General features: G+C 43.3%; 1 protein-coding gene across 2 annotated transcripts in view; it reads left to right on the forward strand.

Moving 5' to 3' along the window:
• Positions 1–8,724, forward strand: part of DCUN1D5 (defective in cullin neddylation 1 domain containing 5) — a 109,357-nt gene extending 100,633 nt beyond the window's left edge. For both annotated transcript variants that reach the window (XM_069202359.1, XM_069202360.1), the window contains exon 9: positions 8,362–8,724. In XM_069202359.1, the coding sequence (XP_069058460.1) occupies positions 8,362–8,417 (56 nt within the window). In that variant the 3' untranslated portion in view covers positions 8,418–8,724. The remainder of the gene's footprint in view (positions 1–8,361) is intronic.
• The last annotated feature ends 7,340 nt before the right edge of the window (positions 8,725–16,064 follow it).

Raw genomic sequence — 16,064 nt, forward strand, 5'->3', positions numbered from 1 at the left:
GTCTGCAAGATATTTGAAAGAAAAGGACAGTGATGCAAGCCAGGAGATGGTGATGTATTCCAGATGTGATGCGATGCAGAGTGACAAGTTGGATGGAAGGCTTGGATGTGTGATACTATTGAGTGTAGTGAAAAAAGAATGGTGTTGACCTGGTCCTTGGATGACTAGAGGAGCAAATTTCTTCTGCTTTGTTTTGCACCTTATCTCTCATTGTCAAATCATCTAAAACATATTTCATTGGGTAGTCTCTGTTCAAGTAATAAATTGAGTGGATTAGCCTTTCAGTTTTGTTTTGTGTTGCCCTCTAAAATGGTCAAAATAAGTCACCCACAAAGAGGTTTAGCAAGGCTACTTTCTCCACATTGCTTCCAGAAAAAAACATTTGTACAGGGTAAATGTGGTTTATTCCAATATAATGTTGGATACAAGCACACAGATTGAAATGAGTTTCCTTATTTCACTATCTCTTGTAATATTCCCAGGTATTGGCTATAGTCCAGGCGATCGGAACTTTCGCTTTAGTCACTACAGCTTTGAAGATTACAACTATCCACTTTGTGGTTTTGCCTTTCTGATGACCCGGTTTTTGAGCTTGTTATTGTGCGTGAGTTTCACTGCCAGTGCTTTAACCACATGGAAAATGGACTGCGCGTGTTTACCACCAGTATCCGTCTTTTATGATGAGGCTGCTGTGACGCAGCAAGGGTAAAGGGTCACTTGGCTGGTTACACATGAACACATGCATGTAGGCCACGCATGGGAGACTGTCGTGCACAGCCCGGTAACAGTGCACGGGTAGCCTGGCGCAAGGGGACTCTGCAGGACTAGGTATTCACCCGGGATAGTCCTCATGAGAATCGTATACACTATTAAGGAAAGCTATTTTGCTTTACTGTTTTAACTATAGTGGCACCAGATTATAAACATAGGGAGGAAACTGTCTTAGAGTGTAGTTCCACTTCCCCATGGCTTACAGACACAATTGACATTTTGAATTGGAGTGTAACCTGTGCAAGAAAACCAAATTTGAAAACTTCCAAAACGATAACTGTATATCTTATGGGTGATTCACAGTTTTCATATTATCCTGGCTCGGGATCAGAGCCCAGGCCTGGTCACCCTGCTGTGCCCAGTAATTCCCTTTACTACTTCTGCAGGAACAAAGGCCACCCCTACATGAAAGGAGTAATTAGCAGTACTTCTCCCAGCTCCTGAGGAGGATAGGGGTGGGGGCGGAATGATTTGTATTAAACACCAAACTATTTAACTGCAACTGGGATAGGCCTGTCCAAGCCCACTGAGCAAAAGAGTGCCCAGAAACTGGAGTAACCCATTGGTGGGGGAGGGGGATGTCTCCTGGCAGTGATGTCAGTGAGGGGTGGAGCTGAGAGTCAAGGAGCTGATATGACCAGTGGCTCCAGGATGATGACTGGGCTCGGACAATCCAACAGGCTGCGCAGGAGTGTTGGGATGGGTGGAGAGGTGATGTGGCCCCCCAAGATTGGCTAGGGGTGCTTGTCTTCTGGAACCTTCCTCTTCCCTTCATAAACTTTTGCCCAAGGGGAAGACCACTTAAGACTTTGCCCAGTTGACCCCAGGACCATTGGGTCTCCCCAATGGCCAGTCATTGAGACTGGCCCAATTGCACCACCTGAGGCCAGTTTTCAGGGGGGATGTGGGGAAGTCGTGGACTTACCTGTGCCTACACACAAAGATCAAGAGGAGCACTGGAGCAGTAAGCCAGGAGAACCAGCTTTTTGAGGACTCCACCACTTTGGAGGTGAGGGGTGCTGCAACTACCCCTGGTGGATAGAGCTCCCCACCAGGAGTAAATTGCGCCCAGGATTGTCCAAATCAAAGTAACGGGGAGCCAGAGTTACGGCATTCTAAATTTTGGCAACTTTTGAGCTACTTTCCTCCCTCTGAGAGTGTCGGACTCTGTTGCCAGGTCAGTACTTTTCCCCCGGCGTGGGCCAAGGAAGCTGTTGGGTCTTTTTAGAGGAGAGGGCATGGTTGGGGGGGCCTCCTCTGTGTTCTCACCTCACCAGAGGACCTCCTATCCACAGGGCAGATTGATGCTAAAGAGGGCCCCATCCCCAGACCTCGAAGTGCTTCCTGGTGTGGGAAAGCACTATCACAATACCCTGAGATTCAGATTGTGGGTGTCGTCATGCTCCAACATACAGGAGGGGCCCAAGTCCCCAGCCCTGTGCCTCAATTACTTAAGACGACCGGGGGAGGGCTGCCGCACCCATCACCTCCCCCCATCCCCACCTACTTCCCCAAGTGATACGCTCTTCCTACTTACCATGTCTGAAGGAGTGGGAAGCGGGTACACATCTTACATGTCTGCCCGCTGGAGCGGGCAAAAACAGATGGAGTCTGCAGCACACATTTGTGTTATTGGCAGGGGGAGTTGGCGAGGGCAGCCGGGGGTGGGCTCCCTGAGCAGCCCTCCAACAGAGGAAACCCCTGGGGTGCCCAGGTGAGATTGGGCACTCTGATGCAGAAAGTGGCGCAACGGTGCTAGCACACAAAAACCAAAGGAAAAATACTAATGTGTCTCTTCCTGGCACAATGGGAGATCAACTACAAGTATTCACTGCTTTCCACTAAACTCGCCCTGTGATGCGTTGCTGGACTTCCCATTTGGAATACTTTTTTGCCCGTATCTCTGCCTCTGGTGTACCCAGGACAACGGTACCATCACCACCAAACTCCTCAGCACAACACAGGCTTTTTTATTGAGTACTTTCTGGATCCTCACCATAAGTTGGGGGGGAGGGAGGGGATAGACGGTCACTACCTTTACTGATTTTTCAGTGCATGTTCAAGTTCTTCCATGGCAGGCTCTGCAGCCAGGAGAGCTTTGCTCCCTAAAGACCTGGTGTACGGTTACTTCGGAGAAGGCCTGAAAAGGTACAATTGTAATGTTCATGTGGTTATGCCAGGAAACCCCTGCAGTGTCCGAGTGGAACCGGGCCCTCCGATGGAAAAAGTGCAGTCTGTATGTTTGCAATGCTTTTTCACTGTAATGTCTCTAAGGGCTGTTACTACCATTACCGTTTGTTGGCTAATGTATGAAATAAAGCTTATTTCTTATAAATGTTTAATTAGGTTATCTTAATGATTAAACATGTTTTGATTGGTTCTGTCGTATTGGTTTCGTCTTATCGCAGTAATGACAATGACTCATGCCAAAGTATTGTGGTTATTACAGAATGACTGTTGAAATTCAATTGCAGGGGTGTGTAATTTAATAAAATTTGTGTACTTGTCTATGCGACATGTCCCTTCATAAATCTACGTGTCCTGCAAAAAAAAATCTACTTGGCCCTTTTGATGTCATGTAGAGATGCAACAAATTATGGCAGCAATCTGATATATAAGAGCTCTGGTAATAGCCTCAAAAAGTACCCAGAGTTTGTGGGTTCCCCTCCAGGACACCAAGAAGTTAGCCAAAATACAGTGAAAATGTCATTTTTTTAAAAAAGAATGGGGAAAAAAGAGCTGCAGAAGGCTTGTTTTTTCCCTTGAAAATGGCATCAACAAAGAGTTTGCGGTGCTAAAATCCCCATTTTCCCAGCTTTCAGGAACAGGTAGACTTGAAACAGCAAAACACATTTTTCAACACAATTTTGGCATTTTACTGGGACATACCTCATTTTTACTAGATTTTGTGCTTTTAGCCTCCTTCCAGTTAGCGACAGAAAAGGTGTGAAACCAATGCTGGATCCCAGAAACCTAAACATTTGTGAAAAGTAGACAAAACTCTGAATTCAGCAAGGGGTCATTTGTGTAGATCCTACAAGGTTTTCCTACAGAAAATAATGGCTGAAATAAAAAAATGAAATTGAGGAGAAACAAACCCTCCATTTTTCTCCACATTCTACTCTGTAACTTTTTCCTGCAATGTCAGATTTTGGAAAGCAATATACTGTTGCTGATCTCTTCTGGTTGGGGGATATATAGGGCTTGTAGGTTCATCAAGAGCCCTATGTACCCAGAGCCAGTAAATGAGCTGCACCTTGCATTAAGTTTTCATTGTATCCCGGGTATACAGCAATTCATTTGCTGAAATATAAAGAGTAAAAAATAGGTGTCAAGGAAACCTTTGTATTTCTTAAAATGGGCACAAGAAAAGGTGTTTAGGAGCAGTGGTTATTTGCACATTTCTGAATTTTGGAGGTTCCCCATACTAGCATGTGAATTACAGTGTATTTCTCAAATAGACGTCTTTTTTACACAGTGTCTTACATTTGGAAGGAAACAATGTAGAGAAAGACAATGGGCAATAACACGTGTTCTTCTATTCTGTGTTCCCCCAAGTCTCCCGATACAAATGGTACCTCACTTGTGTGGGTAGGCCTAGTGCCGGCGACAGGAAATGCCCCAAAACACAACGTGGTCACATCACATTTTCCCTAGCTGTGGATTTTGTCCACTAGCTCAGCTGGCACCTAGGGAAACCTACCAAACCTGTGCATTTTTTAAAACTAGACACCTAGTGGAATCCAGGATGGGGTGACTTGTGGGGCTCTCACTGAGTTATATTACCCAGAATCCTTTGCCAACCTCAATCTGGCCAAAAAAAATACTTTTTCCTCACATTTGCATGTTTGGTCCTGGGCTCAGCAGCCATATAGGGAAACTTACCAAACCCAAACATTTCTGAAAATTAGACACCCAAGTGAGTCCAGGGAGGTGTGACTTAAGTGGATCCCCCAGTGTTTTCTTACCCAGAATCCTCATCAAAGCTCAAATTTAGCAAAGAAAAAAAAAATCAATTTTTTTTCACATTTTTGTGTGGGGTCCCTGCACCAGGGCAAATTTTCTACCACCCAACGTTCCCCTCAGTCTCCCGGTAAAAATTATGCCTCACTTGTGTAGGTGGGCCAAGTGCCTGTGACAGGGAAGAGCCAAAAACATGTCAACATTGAGGGGGAACCAAAGCGGGTCCAAAAGGGCAGTTTGGGAAAAAAAATCAATTTCTAGGCTGACAAGTGGGGCAGAATTTTTATTGGTATAGATGCGACAATGCTGGGTGGTAGGAATTTTGGGGATTCCTGCAGATTCCAGAAAGGTTCCATCACAAAAATGTGGGAACAATGAGTGATTTCCAGCAAAGTTGGAGGTCGCTCCCCAGATCTAAAAAAAAAAACATAAAAGAAAAAAAAATTCCCTGGTGTTTGGTCGGTTTCTACCCCCTATAAGGCCAGATCGTCCTAATTAGAAAAGGCCGATCTGCCCCCAGGGAAAGGGGGGAGGGGTAAAAATTGCCATAAAATAATTTGCCCCCTGGGGAGCTGCCGTTGCCCAAGGGGCCGCTCCCCTTATGCATAAAATAAAAATAACTCCCTGGTGTCTAGTGGGCATTTCTGCTGCCCGATCTCGGCATGATCGGGCCGCAGAAATGCTGAGAGAGACATCAAAGGAAAGGAAAAACCTTTCCTTTCCTTTAATGCCTCTCTCTCCCCCTCCACGTGATCGGAGGAGAAATGCTTTTGCATTTCTCTTCCGATCTGCACTGGAAGTTCCGGCGTGGAGGGGGCAACCTCTGAGGTCAGCGCACAATCGTGTGCTGATGTCATCAGATGCCATGGCGATGGGGGGGTTTTAGGGGTGGGCGGGGTTGGAAGAGGAAGCGATTCCCCTTCCATCCCTGCCTGGGGGAGGGGGGTGCCAGGCCCTCGGGGTGGATGGGGAGCGCTAGTGCTCCCCGAGGGCCCATAGCAGGATGAGTTGGTCTCATCCTTGGCACACGGCCACCGTGGCCGATGGCGAGACCAGCTCGTCCAGGGCACCCAAGGGGTTAAAAAATGTCCTGCGAGTCGGGCTATAGAAATTCCAGACCCCTGCACTTGATATGTTTGGGTGACCCTTCTAGGGAGTCACCAGTGATTACAAAATTCCATTTGTGGTATGTTCTATCTGCCAATATAGATTTGTAAATGTATGCATAGTATTTATGGAAGTGTATGTGTAATAAATGTACATCTCCTTTTTCTAAAGAAAAAGTACTGACTGTGTGCCAGTGGTTGGTGATTACTAGCCCACACTACCTCCCTTGAGTAGGCCTTGAACTGCTCTGCTTCGCTACCCTGTAAGAGACCAGCGATGGGTTGTTTGGTTCCCCACAACTAATAGCCCAATTTTCAACACCTACCCCATATGCTTAACCCCTAAGACAAGTTTCCTTTTGGAACTGTTAACTTTAATGGCTGCCCCTGTTCACTGGGAATTCCCTTTGGGCCGCCGGGTATCCCAATCTCTGTAAAAGTATTTACTCAACTTTTTTTTTTTTTTATTAAGGTTTTTCCTACACAGTGCATGCAGGCATATTGCTTTACTATTCAGTGGGCTTACAACCTGCCCACATCATAGCATTGGTTGTTTTCATTGTTACCCATTTGAAATTTGATTGCTTAGCTCCCGTAGCCTACCTGTCCTTTCTTGTTCAATTCTTTCTGGAGAATTGACAAAGTACACGTTCTTCCTAGTCTTCTAGTCTTTGTTCTTCCTCATCTTTTGCAAAGCTGTTTTTTTTTTTTTTTCCTTGTTTCTAAAGTGTTTTGGTATTAGTCCTGGATGTGCACAGTGCTTTCCTGCTTTATACACAGGCTTTCGGCTTCCTACTTACGTTGCTTTCACCCTGTCTTCTGTGTCAATGCTTTACTCAAACCCACAATTTTCCTACTCTGCTCCACTTTACACCACCCCACACCATTAGCCACTGCACAATGCCACTCTAAGCCACTCTATTCAATGGCTCATTGATCCACTCTGCTACACCACTCCTTTTCGCTCTGCACCAGTCCATTTTGCTCTGTACCCCTCCATTCTATGCCCCTTACACTCATCTTCCCTATGCCACAACACTAATATTTAGCCATGCTTCTGTACAGTATGGCTAAAACATTGGCAAGCCAGTATTTATGCCAATGTGAAAATACACACTATTTCGTACAAGCATCTGCAAAACTCCATAGTGGAAAATAGAAAACTCTTTTGTATGTCCCTTAAGAACAGGAAGCAGTTGAAATACTAACTTTTTTGGTTTATTGTGGCGCTGATAACTGGGGCCAGAACCAGGGTCACCATTCACTATATCACTAAATTTCTAATGAAGATACATTGACTAGAGTAGCTGAAGATTATGTGGTGGGATAACTGCTTTGGTTTGAGCCTACGGAGTTTTTCAGTGCAGTACTCAATTGTGGCCCACAACCAGAGATTTAGATCTGTATCCCTTGTTCTCATCCTACATCCCTCTGCGAGGGAGAAGCTCTTACAAAAGACTAGAGAATCAGCCCCTTACAAAGAACCCAGAGAGGCTCACCCAAGCTAGCTAGAATTGTCATGAGGCTGCTATTACTGGAAATGTATAATTTAGTTACTATGTATTGATAGTTGTACCTCAGCAACTAAGGCACTTTACCTTGCTTACCTTTGATGGTTCTATTAACCTACTTGTTAATAAGTGTGTTTTCCAAGATAAAAACTCAGTGTGGACATTGATGTGACTGTTTTTGTTTATCACGTCACGTTCTTTCTAACCACCCGTCCCCACTTCCTGGAGTAAGCTGTTAGCCCCAGCTTCCTAGTGCAATATGCCCACAAAAGAAATACCTTGATTAATTAATTGTAATTTAGTTTTTTCTCTACTCTCGTATCCCAATGGTAAATGACAATCTCCAGATGGGAATCAGCCCACAACCCAGTGACTGTCCAGATCCCTACAGAAAGGTCTTGCAATTTAGGAGTACATTCTCATGACGAAAAATATTTTGAGTGTCCACTATCAACTTTTAAAAAGACTAAGTAGCATTGTTCAGAAGCACAACAGCTTGAGGCATTGAATCCATGTGAATTGGATTTGGGATTGGGACATTCACTTCCCTCATTGAATTTAACCACCCCCTTCCTCAGAATATGACAACTAAAGCATATGACATGACCAAAAGGTGGCTAGCAGCACTCCATAAGAGTGTAATAATTGTTGATCTTAATAATTATTTGATCCTAATCAATAGCATGCCATAATTCTGCATGCTGATATTGAATAGCCTGTGTAGCAGGGACAGTTCAATTATCCTATTTGGACAATCTGTTGAATGGCTAGTGCAGTATGTACGTGCTCACTGGTCAAATGGACTAAGGCAATATTTTACTTTGAGATGGTAAGCCGGTTTTCTTTCAGGTTAATTTTTCTCAAACCAATGTTCTGCCTAAGTTTAAAAATATGAACTATATAACCTCAGTACATAAACAACCTTTCTTTAAAGTTAATAGATGGGGAATGGGTATCTCTAGACGCATACTAAAGGCATGATATTATTTTGTTTTCTTTCTCAATTGCAGGGCCTGTTCTCCTTGATGAATTTGTTGAATGGCAGAAAGTTCGACAACCAGCATAGCAAAAACAATTCTGCAGCATTTGTGAGCCTTTTCGATGCCCATTGAGTCACAACTTAGTATGAAATGAGAAGGAACCGAAGATCAAACTTTCATTCTTATTGAAGACTTCTCATGGCATTTTTCCTTTATTTTAAGGAGCTGAAGATTTCCTATTACACATGTGATATGGGCGTTGGAACTACATCCTCTTAAGACAGACTGAACATTTGAGTTTTTGTTTTGAGTCTAGTGATGCTTACAACACATTTCAAAACAATAAAGATAAAGATTTGCAACAAGGTCTACAAACCGAAGTCATCCCCTGAACTTCATGTCTATTTTGTCTTCATTTGGATATAGCCTGAAGTGCACATCCTTACAGTACCTAAAAGTATATACAAGTAACATAGCTGTTTCATGAAGCACCCTTAATCCTGTGAAAGAAGCACAATTTTCTCTTCGGAAAAATCAAAATCCATTTTGACGCCCATGTTACCAAATATACTTTGCACACCTCCCTCTAAACCAGTGAATACTTTTACTCTCACATACTTTTCCCCCATTAATTAAATGTGTTTTCTGTCAAGTGGTATACACATTGTTTTAATAGTTACTCCAGTACTGGAACTTTGATAGATTCACATGCTTGAATCATTCCCCGTCGTTAAGATGGGAGTCCCCGGTACCTTTTATAAAGTATTTTTAAAATAGGCCTAAACCTAAAGGCCCTACACCTATCAGTTTAGTATTCTATCAGTCATTTGGAAAAAGACTAAAGCAGAGAGTTTACCAATCGGGTCACACCACCCTTTAGAATCCTCCTGAGAAGAAGCTCCAGTCCCTTAGATTTGCTACCACATGTCATGATAGGGAGTGTCCACTGAGCTGTGTTCAGCTTTCCTCTGTATTTTGGATGTTCTAGAACATTTAGCTTCATTTCTTTTGTGTTGTGAAGATTTTGCCTTTATCCCTTCCATCTGCACTCAGAAGACAGTCATCATGTCTGACAAGGGAAAGAATAATTTATTCAGACCCTCTAAAACTTGTGGTAAAAAGGACCCACTCCAGAATTTTATCTACTGTCTCTACCCAGATCATACGTCAAGGGCACCTCTAAGGTATGTCTTACCTTTCCCGCCAGAATTCTGAAGGACAGGGAAGGCAGGCTGTTAATTTGGCTGCAAAAATGTGAATCTATGTAAGTTCCAATACAGGAGTAACTATTAAAACAATGTGTATACCATATGAAAGATTCCAGTGCTGGAGCATTATAGTTACAGGTCAGTAGCTTATTTTTTTATTTGAATAATGTATTTGTTCGTTGTGGAGTCCTTTTTGGTCCAGATGTTAGAACCGTCCCCTCTGTTGGAGGGGGTACCTCAAAATGATAAAATAATTATGTATTACATGGCTTCTGGGCCAGCAACTTAATGTTTACGTAGAAACCAGCAACTATGTGCCTTAATGTTACTGAGCCTTTAAAATAGCATTATGTGAAAGAGATCACATCATGCTGTTCACTAACTGATTTGTTTCTACCTTCACCTTTTCCCTTTTCAGCAAAATGTTCAGAATCCATTGATTCTTTTGACTTTTCAGACTTTTTGTGACATTGTTTTGAATCCTGACATCTCGCTGATAGGAATGTTTTTGCGTTTGAGCAGAAGGTTGCCTTTACTGGATATGAGACAACCTCCTAAAGCTGGGAAACACTTATTCTGACTAAAAGCTGTCTATTCTAAGACCATAATTCAGTTTGGCAATGAAGTGGCCTGTAAGCAGAACCAAGGAAAAATACACAAGTCTAACGGTTTCACTGTTCGCTTGAAGATAAACTATTGGCTTTAAGAAAGAGTTCAATGGAGGTGTGTTTGTAGATTCCCCCTCAAAAACCTTTATAGTTTTTTACATGCTTTATTACTCTTCACTACTTAATAGCTTGCTGTGCTACTTTCTGGACATCAGCACTTCTCATATCAAGAAAATCTTTATACACCATGTCTGAAAGTTCAGCGTTTGTAAAAATATAACCTATTTACAAAATTCACCTAACCGTGCATTTTATCATTTACCATGATCTTGTGAAAGGGTAAATAAAATGGAATTTGTCATGAAACCACAGTATTGTTGAAGGGAGAAGGCCCCCTTCCTCTTCTCTGTGGAAGCAACTGCTAACTATCCTTTTAGAGAGGTAGGTCATTTATGTGTTGGTCATAAGGTTTTCTCTAACACAAACCGCACTGCTCTTCCTCACCTTATGAAGCTAATTTGGAAACTTTTCCTTAGCAATAGCTCTCCAGTGTTGCCAGCTGGAGGCGTCTGGCTTCAGCTTTGACTCTTCTTACCACATATTGCAATGTAGAAGTCTGTTGAGTGCCAACAGGGACACTGGTGTCATTTCCGGTTTTCCTTCCTTCATTGGCATGGTTCTGGAGTTCTCTATGCTTCTTGAACTAAATTCCTCAGTGTTAGAAGTGGGGTCTCTAGTTGGCAGTGGTTTACACCCTGTCAAGGTGGGGACCCTCACTCAAGTCAGGGTAAGGGAGTCACACATCTAAGATAGCCCCTGCTCACCTCCTTGGTAGCTTGGCTCAGTCAGTCTTTTCTCAGAGACAATGTGTAAAGTATTTATACACACACACGCTCTCTCACACGCACGCTCGCACACGCTCACTCACTCTATCTATCTTAGGAGAGGCGATGCATCGATTTTCAGCCGCAGCGTTCTGATGCATGGCTTTTCTTCCTCAGGACACCAGTTTCTACTGCCAAGGGCCCACGGACTGGATTTGGCACCACTTGGCAAGTAAGGACTCTTAGCAGAAGCGTCCAGGCACTGGTAGATGAAGTATTTGATGTTCATGAGACTGCTTAATAGGAGACAAGCTCAGTTCAAGCTCTTGGAGAACCTTGGAAAGCAGGATGTAGAAAACAAAGTCCCAGGACAGGAGCAGCAAGCCAGCACAACAAAGCAACAGGCAGAGTGGCAGTTCCTCCTACATCCTCAAGCTCCTAATCCTGACAGAATGTCCTCAGTCTAGAAGTATTCTGAAGTTGTGGTCTCAGAGGTCCAGTACTTATACTCATTTCTGCCTCTGAAGTATTTAAGCTTCAAAGGAAAGTTTTTGTAGAGCTCAACACTCTGCCTTTCCTGCCCTGGCCCCAGACACACTCCATAGGGGTTGGCGGCGGCTTTGTTTAAGGATAGGCACAGCCCTATTCAATTGCAACTGTCTGCTCCTCCCGCCGCTCTAGCCCAGGGCAACCCATCAGGATATGCAGGGGACACCTCAGCTCCCTTCGTTTGTCTAAAGTGAATTCACACACAGTCCAACTGTCATCCTGACCCAGACTCGTTTTCCAGCAGATGGGCAGAGGCACAGAATGGTTAAGCAAGAAAATCCCCACTTTCTAAAAGTGCTATTTTCAGACTTACAATTCAAAAACCAACTTCACCAAAATATGTATTTTTAAATTGTGAGTTGAGACACCAAACCCAATATCTTTCTGTTCCCTATGGAAAATTACTCTTAAAAGATATTTCAAAGCAATCTCCATGTTACCTTATGGGAGAGAGAGGCTTTGCAATAGTGCAACCCAAAATTAGCAGTATTTCACTATCTGGACATGTAAAACACACCAGTACACATTCTACCTTTTAAATACACTGCACCCTGCCCACGGAGTTGCCTTGGGCCTACTTTAGGTGACTTACAGATAATTAAAGGGAAGGTTTAGGCATGGCAGTTTAGAACTGCATACACTGACACTGCAGTGGCAGGCCTAAGACTTGTATGCAGGGCTACTCATGTGAGTGGCACAATCAGTGCTCCAGGACCACTAGTATCAGTTGATTTACACTGCACTGTACTAGGGACTTGCTTCTAAATCAAATATGCCAATCATTGAGAAACCAGTCATCAATACAGGCTTCACAGGGACCATATGCACTTTAGTACTGGTTAGCAGTGGTAAAGTGCCCAGAGTCCTAAAGACAACATAAACGGGTCAGAAAAACTAGGAAGAAGGCAAAATGTTTGGGGATAACCCTACAGAAATTGCCAGGTCCAACCCACAGCATTTTTGATATAGTGACTAGATCAGATGTCTCGGAGGACCTCTGAGTTTAATTCCTTTCACGGATGCTGCAAGACAATCTCTGGCTGTCTGTGGTAGTAACATGATGGTGTGGTCTGTGATGCTGGTTCATTGAGGCAGCTGGAAGCAACTGGGTATCTGGAGGCAAAGATTATTTTAGTGAAGTTGAGTAGGACTAAGCAGAATCATTCCTCTTTGCCTTCAGTTAAGTCAACTAAGAGGGAACACTCACAAAAGATCTTCCCAAGAAAATCGCAAAAGGCCTTAGACAGGAGATATCATTTTCTTCCTGTAGAAGTTTGTCCTGCTTCTGGTACCACACGCAGTCTTTTCACCAGACTTCATTTGTCAGAGAAAAGTCCAACATGAAATGATGATGAAGTTCCATAGGTAAAAGCTACGCATGTCTAGTCCTGTGGCCTATCTGGGCTGGATTTGTTCAGGGTGGTTCTGGTAGTCTTTGGGCCACTCCAAATGGGTGAGCCTAAGTACTGTGGATTTGGTGACTCACCCGGACAAACATTCCTCCAAACTCTGCGTCTGCACTGGCTCTAACTACTAATAAGAAAGCAAAGCCTGCAAAGATGCAGTCACCTGAAGGTCAGCTCCAATTAAGACAACATCTTTGGAACTACCACCAGTACCACCTTTGAAGTTGACTGAAAACATAGTGAGTGGTGAACAAAAGTTCAAAGCACATTTGACCAGGACCTAGAGATTCACCTTGATTGGACAACTGTTAAGACCTGACTTCAAGACCCTTCCCATGTCTGATGTGGATTTCTGCCACAAGGAAGAGAGCTTGGAGATTGATTTAAAGCTGTTTTTTATCTTGGTACGAAATGCAGGTGGCACGGATACTACACAGATTGAGTCGTCTGTTACCCTTCTGATACTCCTTCAGAAGTCTCCTCTTTGTTCAATGAAGTGGTACAAAAAACAGCAGACTCTTTAGAGTAACACTTCCCTCTCGAGGCAAAAGTTTGATGAAAACCTTGCAACAATGTGGAACCTTTGTGGATCTTCTTCTATAATGCTTTTATGTAACCTGTTCAGGCTGCGTGGGAGAAACCTTTTCTGTCATCACACCCTTCACCACAGATTTTAATAGCCTAGCTTCTTCTTTGAAACTGACCTCAAATTGCCTTAGCACCTCCTGACGGGGAGATGAAAAATATGCACTTAAAGGGCTGAGAAGTATTTGCCTAAGGCTGCCCTGCCCTACGTATGGTGTGTGCCACCTGTTGTCTTTCCTGCTCTGTCAGTGCCTTGTGGGAATGGATATAACATACTTTTTAATCTTTCAGACCACCAGAAAAGATCCTTAAGTGCTGTCTGGATTCTGGATACACTGACTTTGCCCATGGACCTGGCTGTCATGTTGAATCTCGATAACTTGTTGCATTCCACTGGCTTCTTTGGAGATAACCAGGCAGCCCTTGTAGACATGCCATTTGATTTTGACTATTTGGGGAGAAGGCAGATTTCATCCTGGAATTCATGAAAAACGAGTATGTATGGTTTTCTTGTTGGACCATTTCTCTCCGGTGAGGCAGTAACACTAGCATTACAGAATGTTTTGAGGCTACTCCATGGCACAGCCGTTACGGCAGCACCAACTTGCAGCTGCTCCAAACACCCTAACAGAGCACTAGCCCCTTTCAAGGCAGTGCTGCCTTTACGGGATGCGGTCAAGAGCAGCAGCAGATCTAGGCCCAGTCATGCTTTGCTGCCTCAAATCCTTTTTATTTACCTCTAACCTTTCTTTCCTCTCCTCTGGAACACGCTCCCTGAACCAAGTCATGCTTTGTTTTCCAGTTCCTTTGGAGAACATGGCCTGGTATTAGGCATTTTAGGGCTAGCCCCCCCCTGGCATTAAGGACTTCACCAATGTGCCACCCTAAGACAGAAAGCCACATGACTGTAACAAATCCACAGTCCTCTGAACATTACTTGATTGAGATGCATTTCAGTTAAGTCATTCCAGATAGATAGCAAAGGGATAGCTTAGGGAAACCCAAAACCTCTTTCATCGTGGAAAGACACATTCAAGAACACTCTGAAACCATGGGTATAGTTTCAATATTTATTTGAAAGCAACCCAATTCTAGTGCATACAAAGTGAATAATAACTATTATTTACCCAAGCAAAATGGTGGCAGCGATACTTTTCAGCAGGGTGAATAGTTAAAATCTCGGAAAATTTCAGTTGATTTATATAATTTCCCACCCCACCCTTCTCTCAGCTAAGTATCTTGCACCAAAAGAAGCCTACCTTGAGTTTGAGAGATGGTTCACATGTGCATTCCTCTTATGAACAGCAGAACCAATGTTCAACTCCATCTTATTTTTTCATCTGCAGTTAGATAGGGAAGCCTGCCAATTCAAGCCGAGGTGTGAAACACTGCAGCCTTCTGCCATGGGAGGCGGTTACAGATCTCTATGGCACTGTCTCCTTGAGTCTCTGATACAGCCTCATTACACTCTGTTCTTAGCTTATCTTTTGTATCCAAAGATTGTTGAACATTTTCAGAATAAACAATTAGCAGCAAGGCCCCGGCTCAGTTTCAATAAAACATTGCCTGTTTTCTAAAAACAGTAATTGAGAAGTGAAGTTATCAACTTCGATGAAACCTTGTTCAGTATTTCAAAATAATTGCTAGAAAGGAGAATTCAATCCATCCGAAAAACACATGAATATATTCAAGCATACTTGTTTATCACATTGAAATAAATAACGATGGGAGTAAATGTGCATTTATTTTTGACACTTACACCTAAATAAGCATCATCTATAATTCAAGGAGTATACCTAAAAAAGAAAATATTATAATTTATGGCGCATTTGGACTGCCTTCTGCATCACTCAGGAGTGTATATAATTGCATGCGTGGACGACTGGCTGGTGAAAGTGGAGTCCATGATGTTAATTGAAGAACAGTGTTAGTGCACAATAACAGTCTTTTGACTTGGGCTTTATGATAAAAGTCCAGAAATCTCACATCACTCTCACGCTGGGGTTAACCTTCAGACAGTAGGGCTGGGCATGAGCTGCATGACAATTACTCCTCAGAATACTTTTGCCATTTGGGAGGTGATTTTCATAAGATTGTATTGTTCATGAGTGGATCTCCTTGCAAGGGCCTATAATGGGACATAGCCTCAGTTTTGTGCCACACACTTCCTTCTGAATGGTTCCTTAGTTGATGGCTTTACATAATGTTTGTCTCGGGGTCAGCTGCACCAATTTTCCACCCATTCTGTTGAAGGTCCTGTGCTTATTTAGTGATGGGGGTGCAATGGTCAGGGCCTTCTCCACTCCAAGCTTCAATGACTGCAGCTGCACATGCGGAGATTAAGCAGTTACAGCTACGGCAGTTTGCTTTCCTCCTCCAGTTTAGGGCATCATCTTTGCTGCAGGGAAACTCAGAAATCCATGTATGTGGATCACTGGAACAAATTTGTCCAGTGGCTGAGTCTGAAGACTAAATAGATTTCATACTTTCCTTTCAGACATTCTTCCATTCACTCTGCCTCTTGCCTAGAAAGTTCTTACAGCGGCTACAGTT

Source organism: Pleurodeles waltl, chromosome 8 (assembly GCF_031143425.1).
Source record: "Pleurodeles waltl isolate 20211129_DDA chromosome 8, aPleWal1.hap1.20221129, whole genome shotgun sequence".
Taxonomy (NCBI): Eukaryota; Metazoa; Chordata; class Amphibia; order Caudata; family Salamandridae; genus Pleurodeles; species Pleurodeles waltl.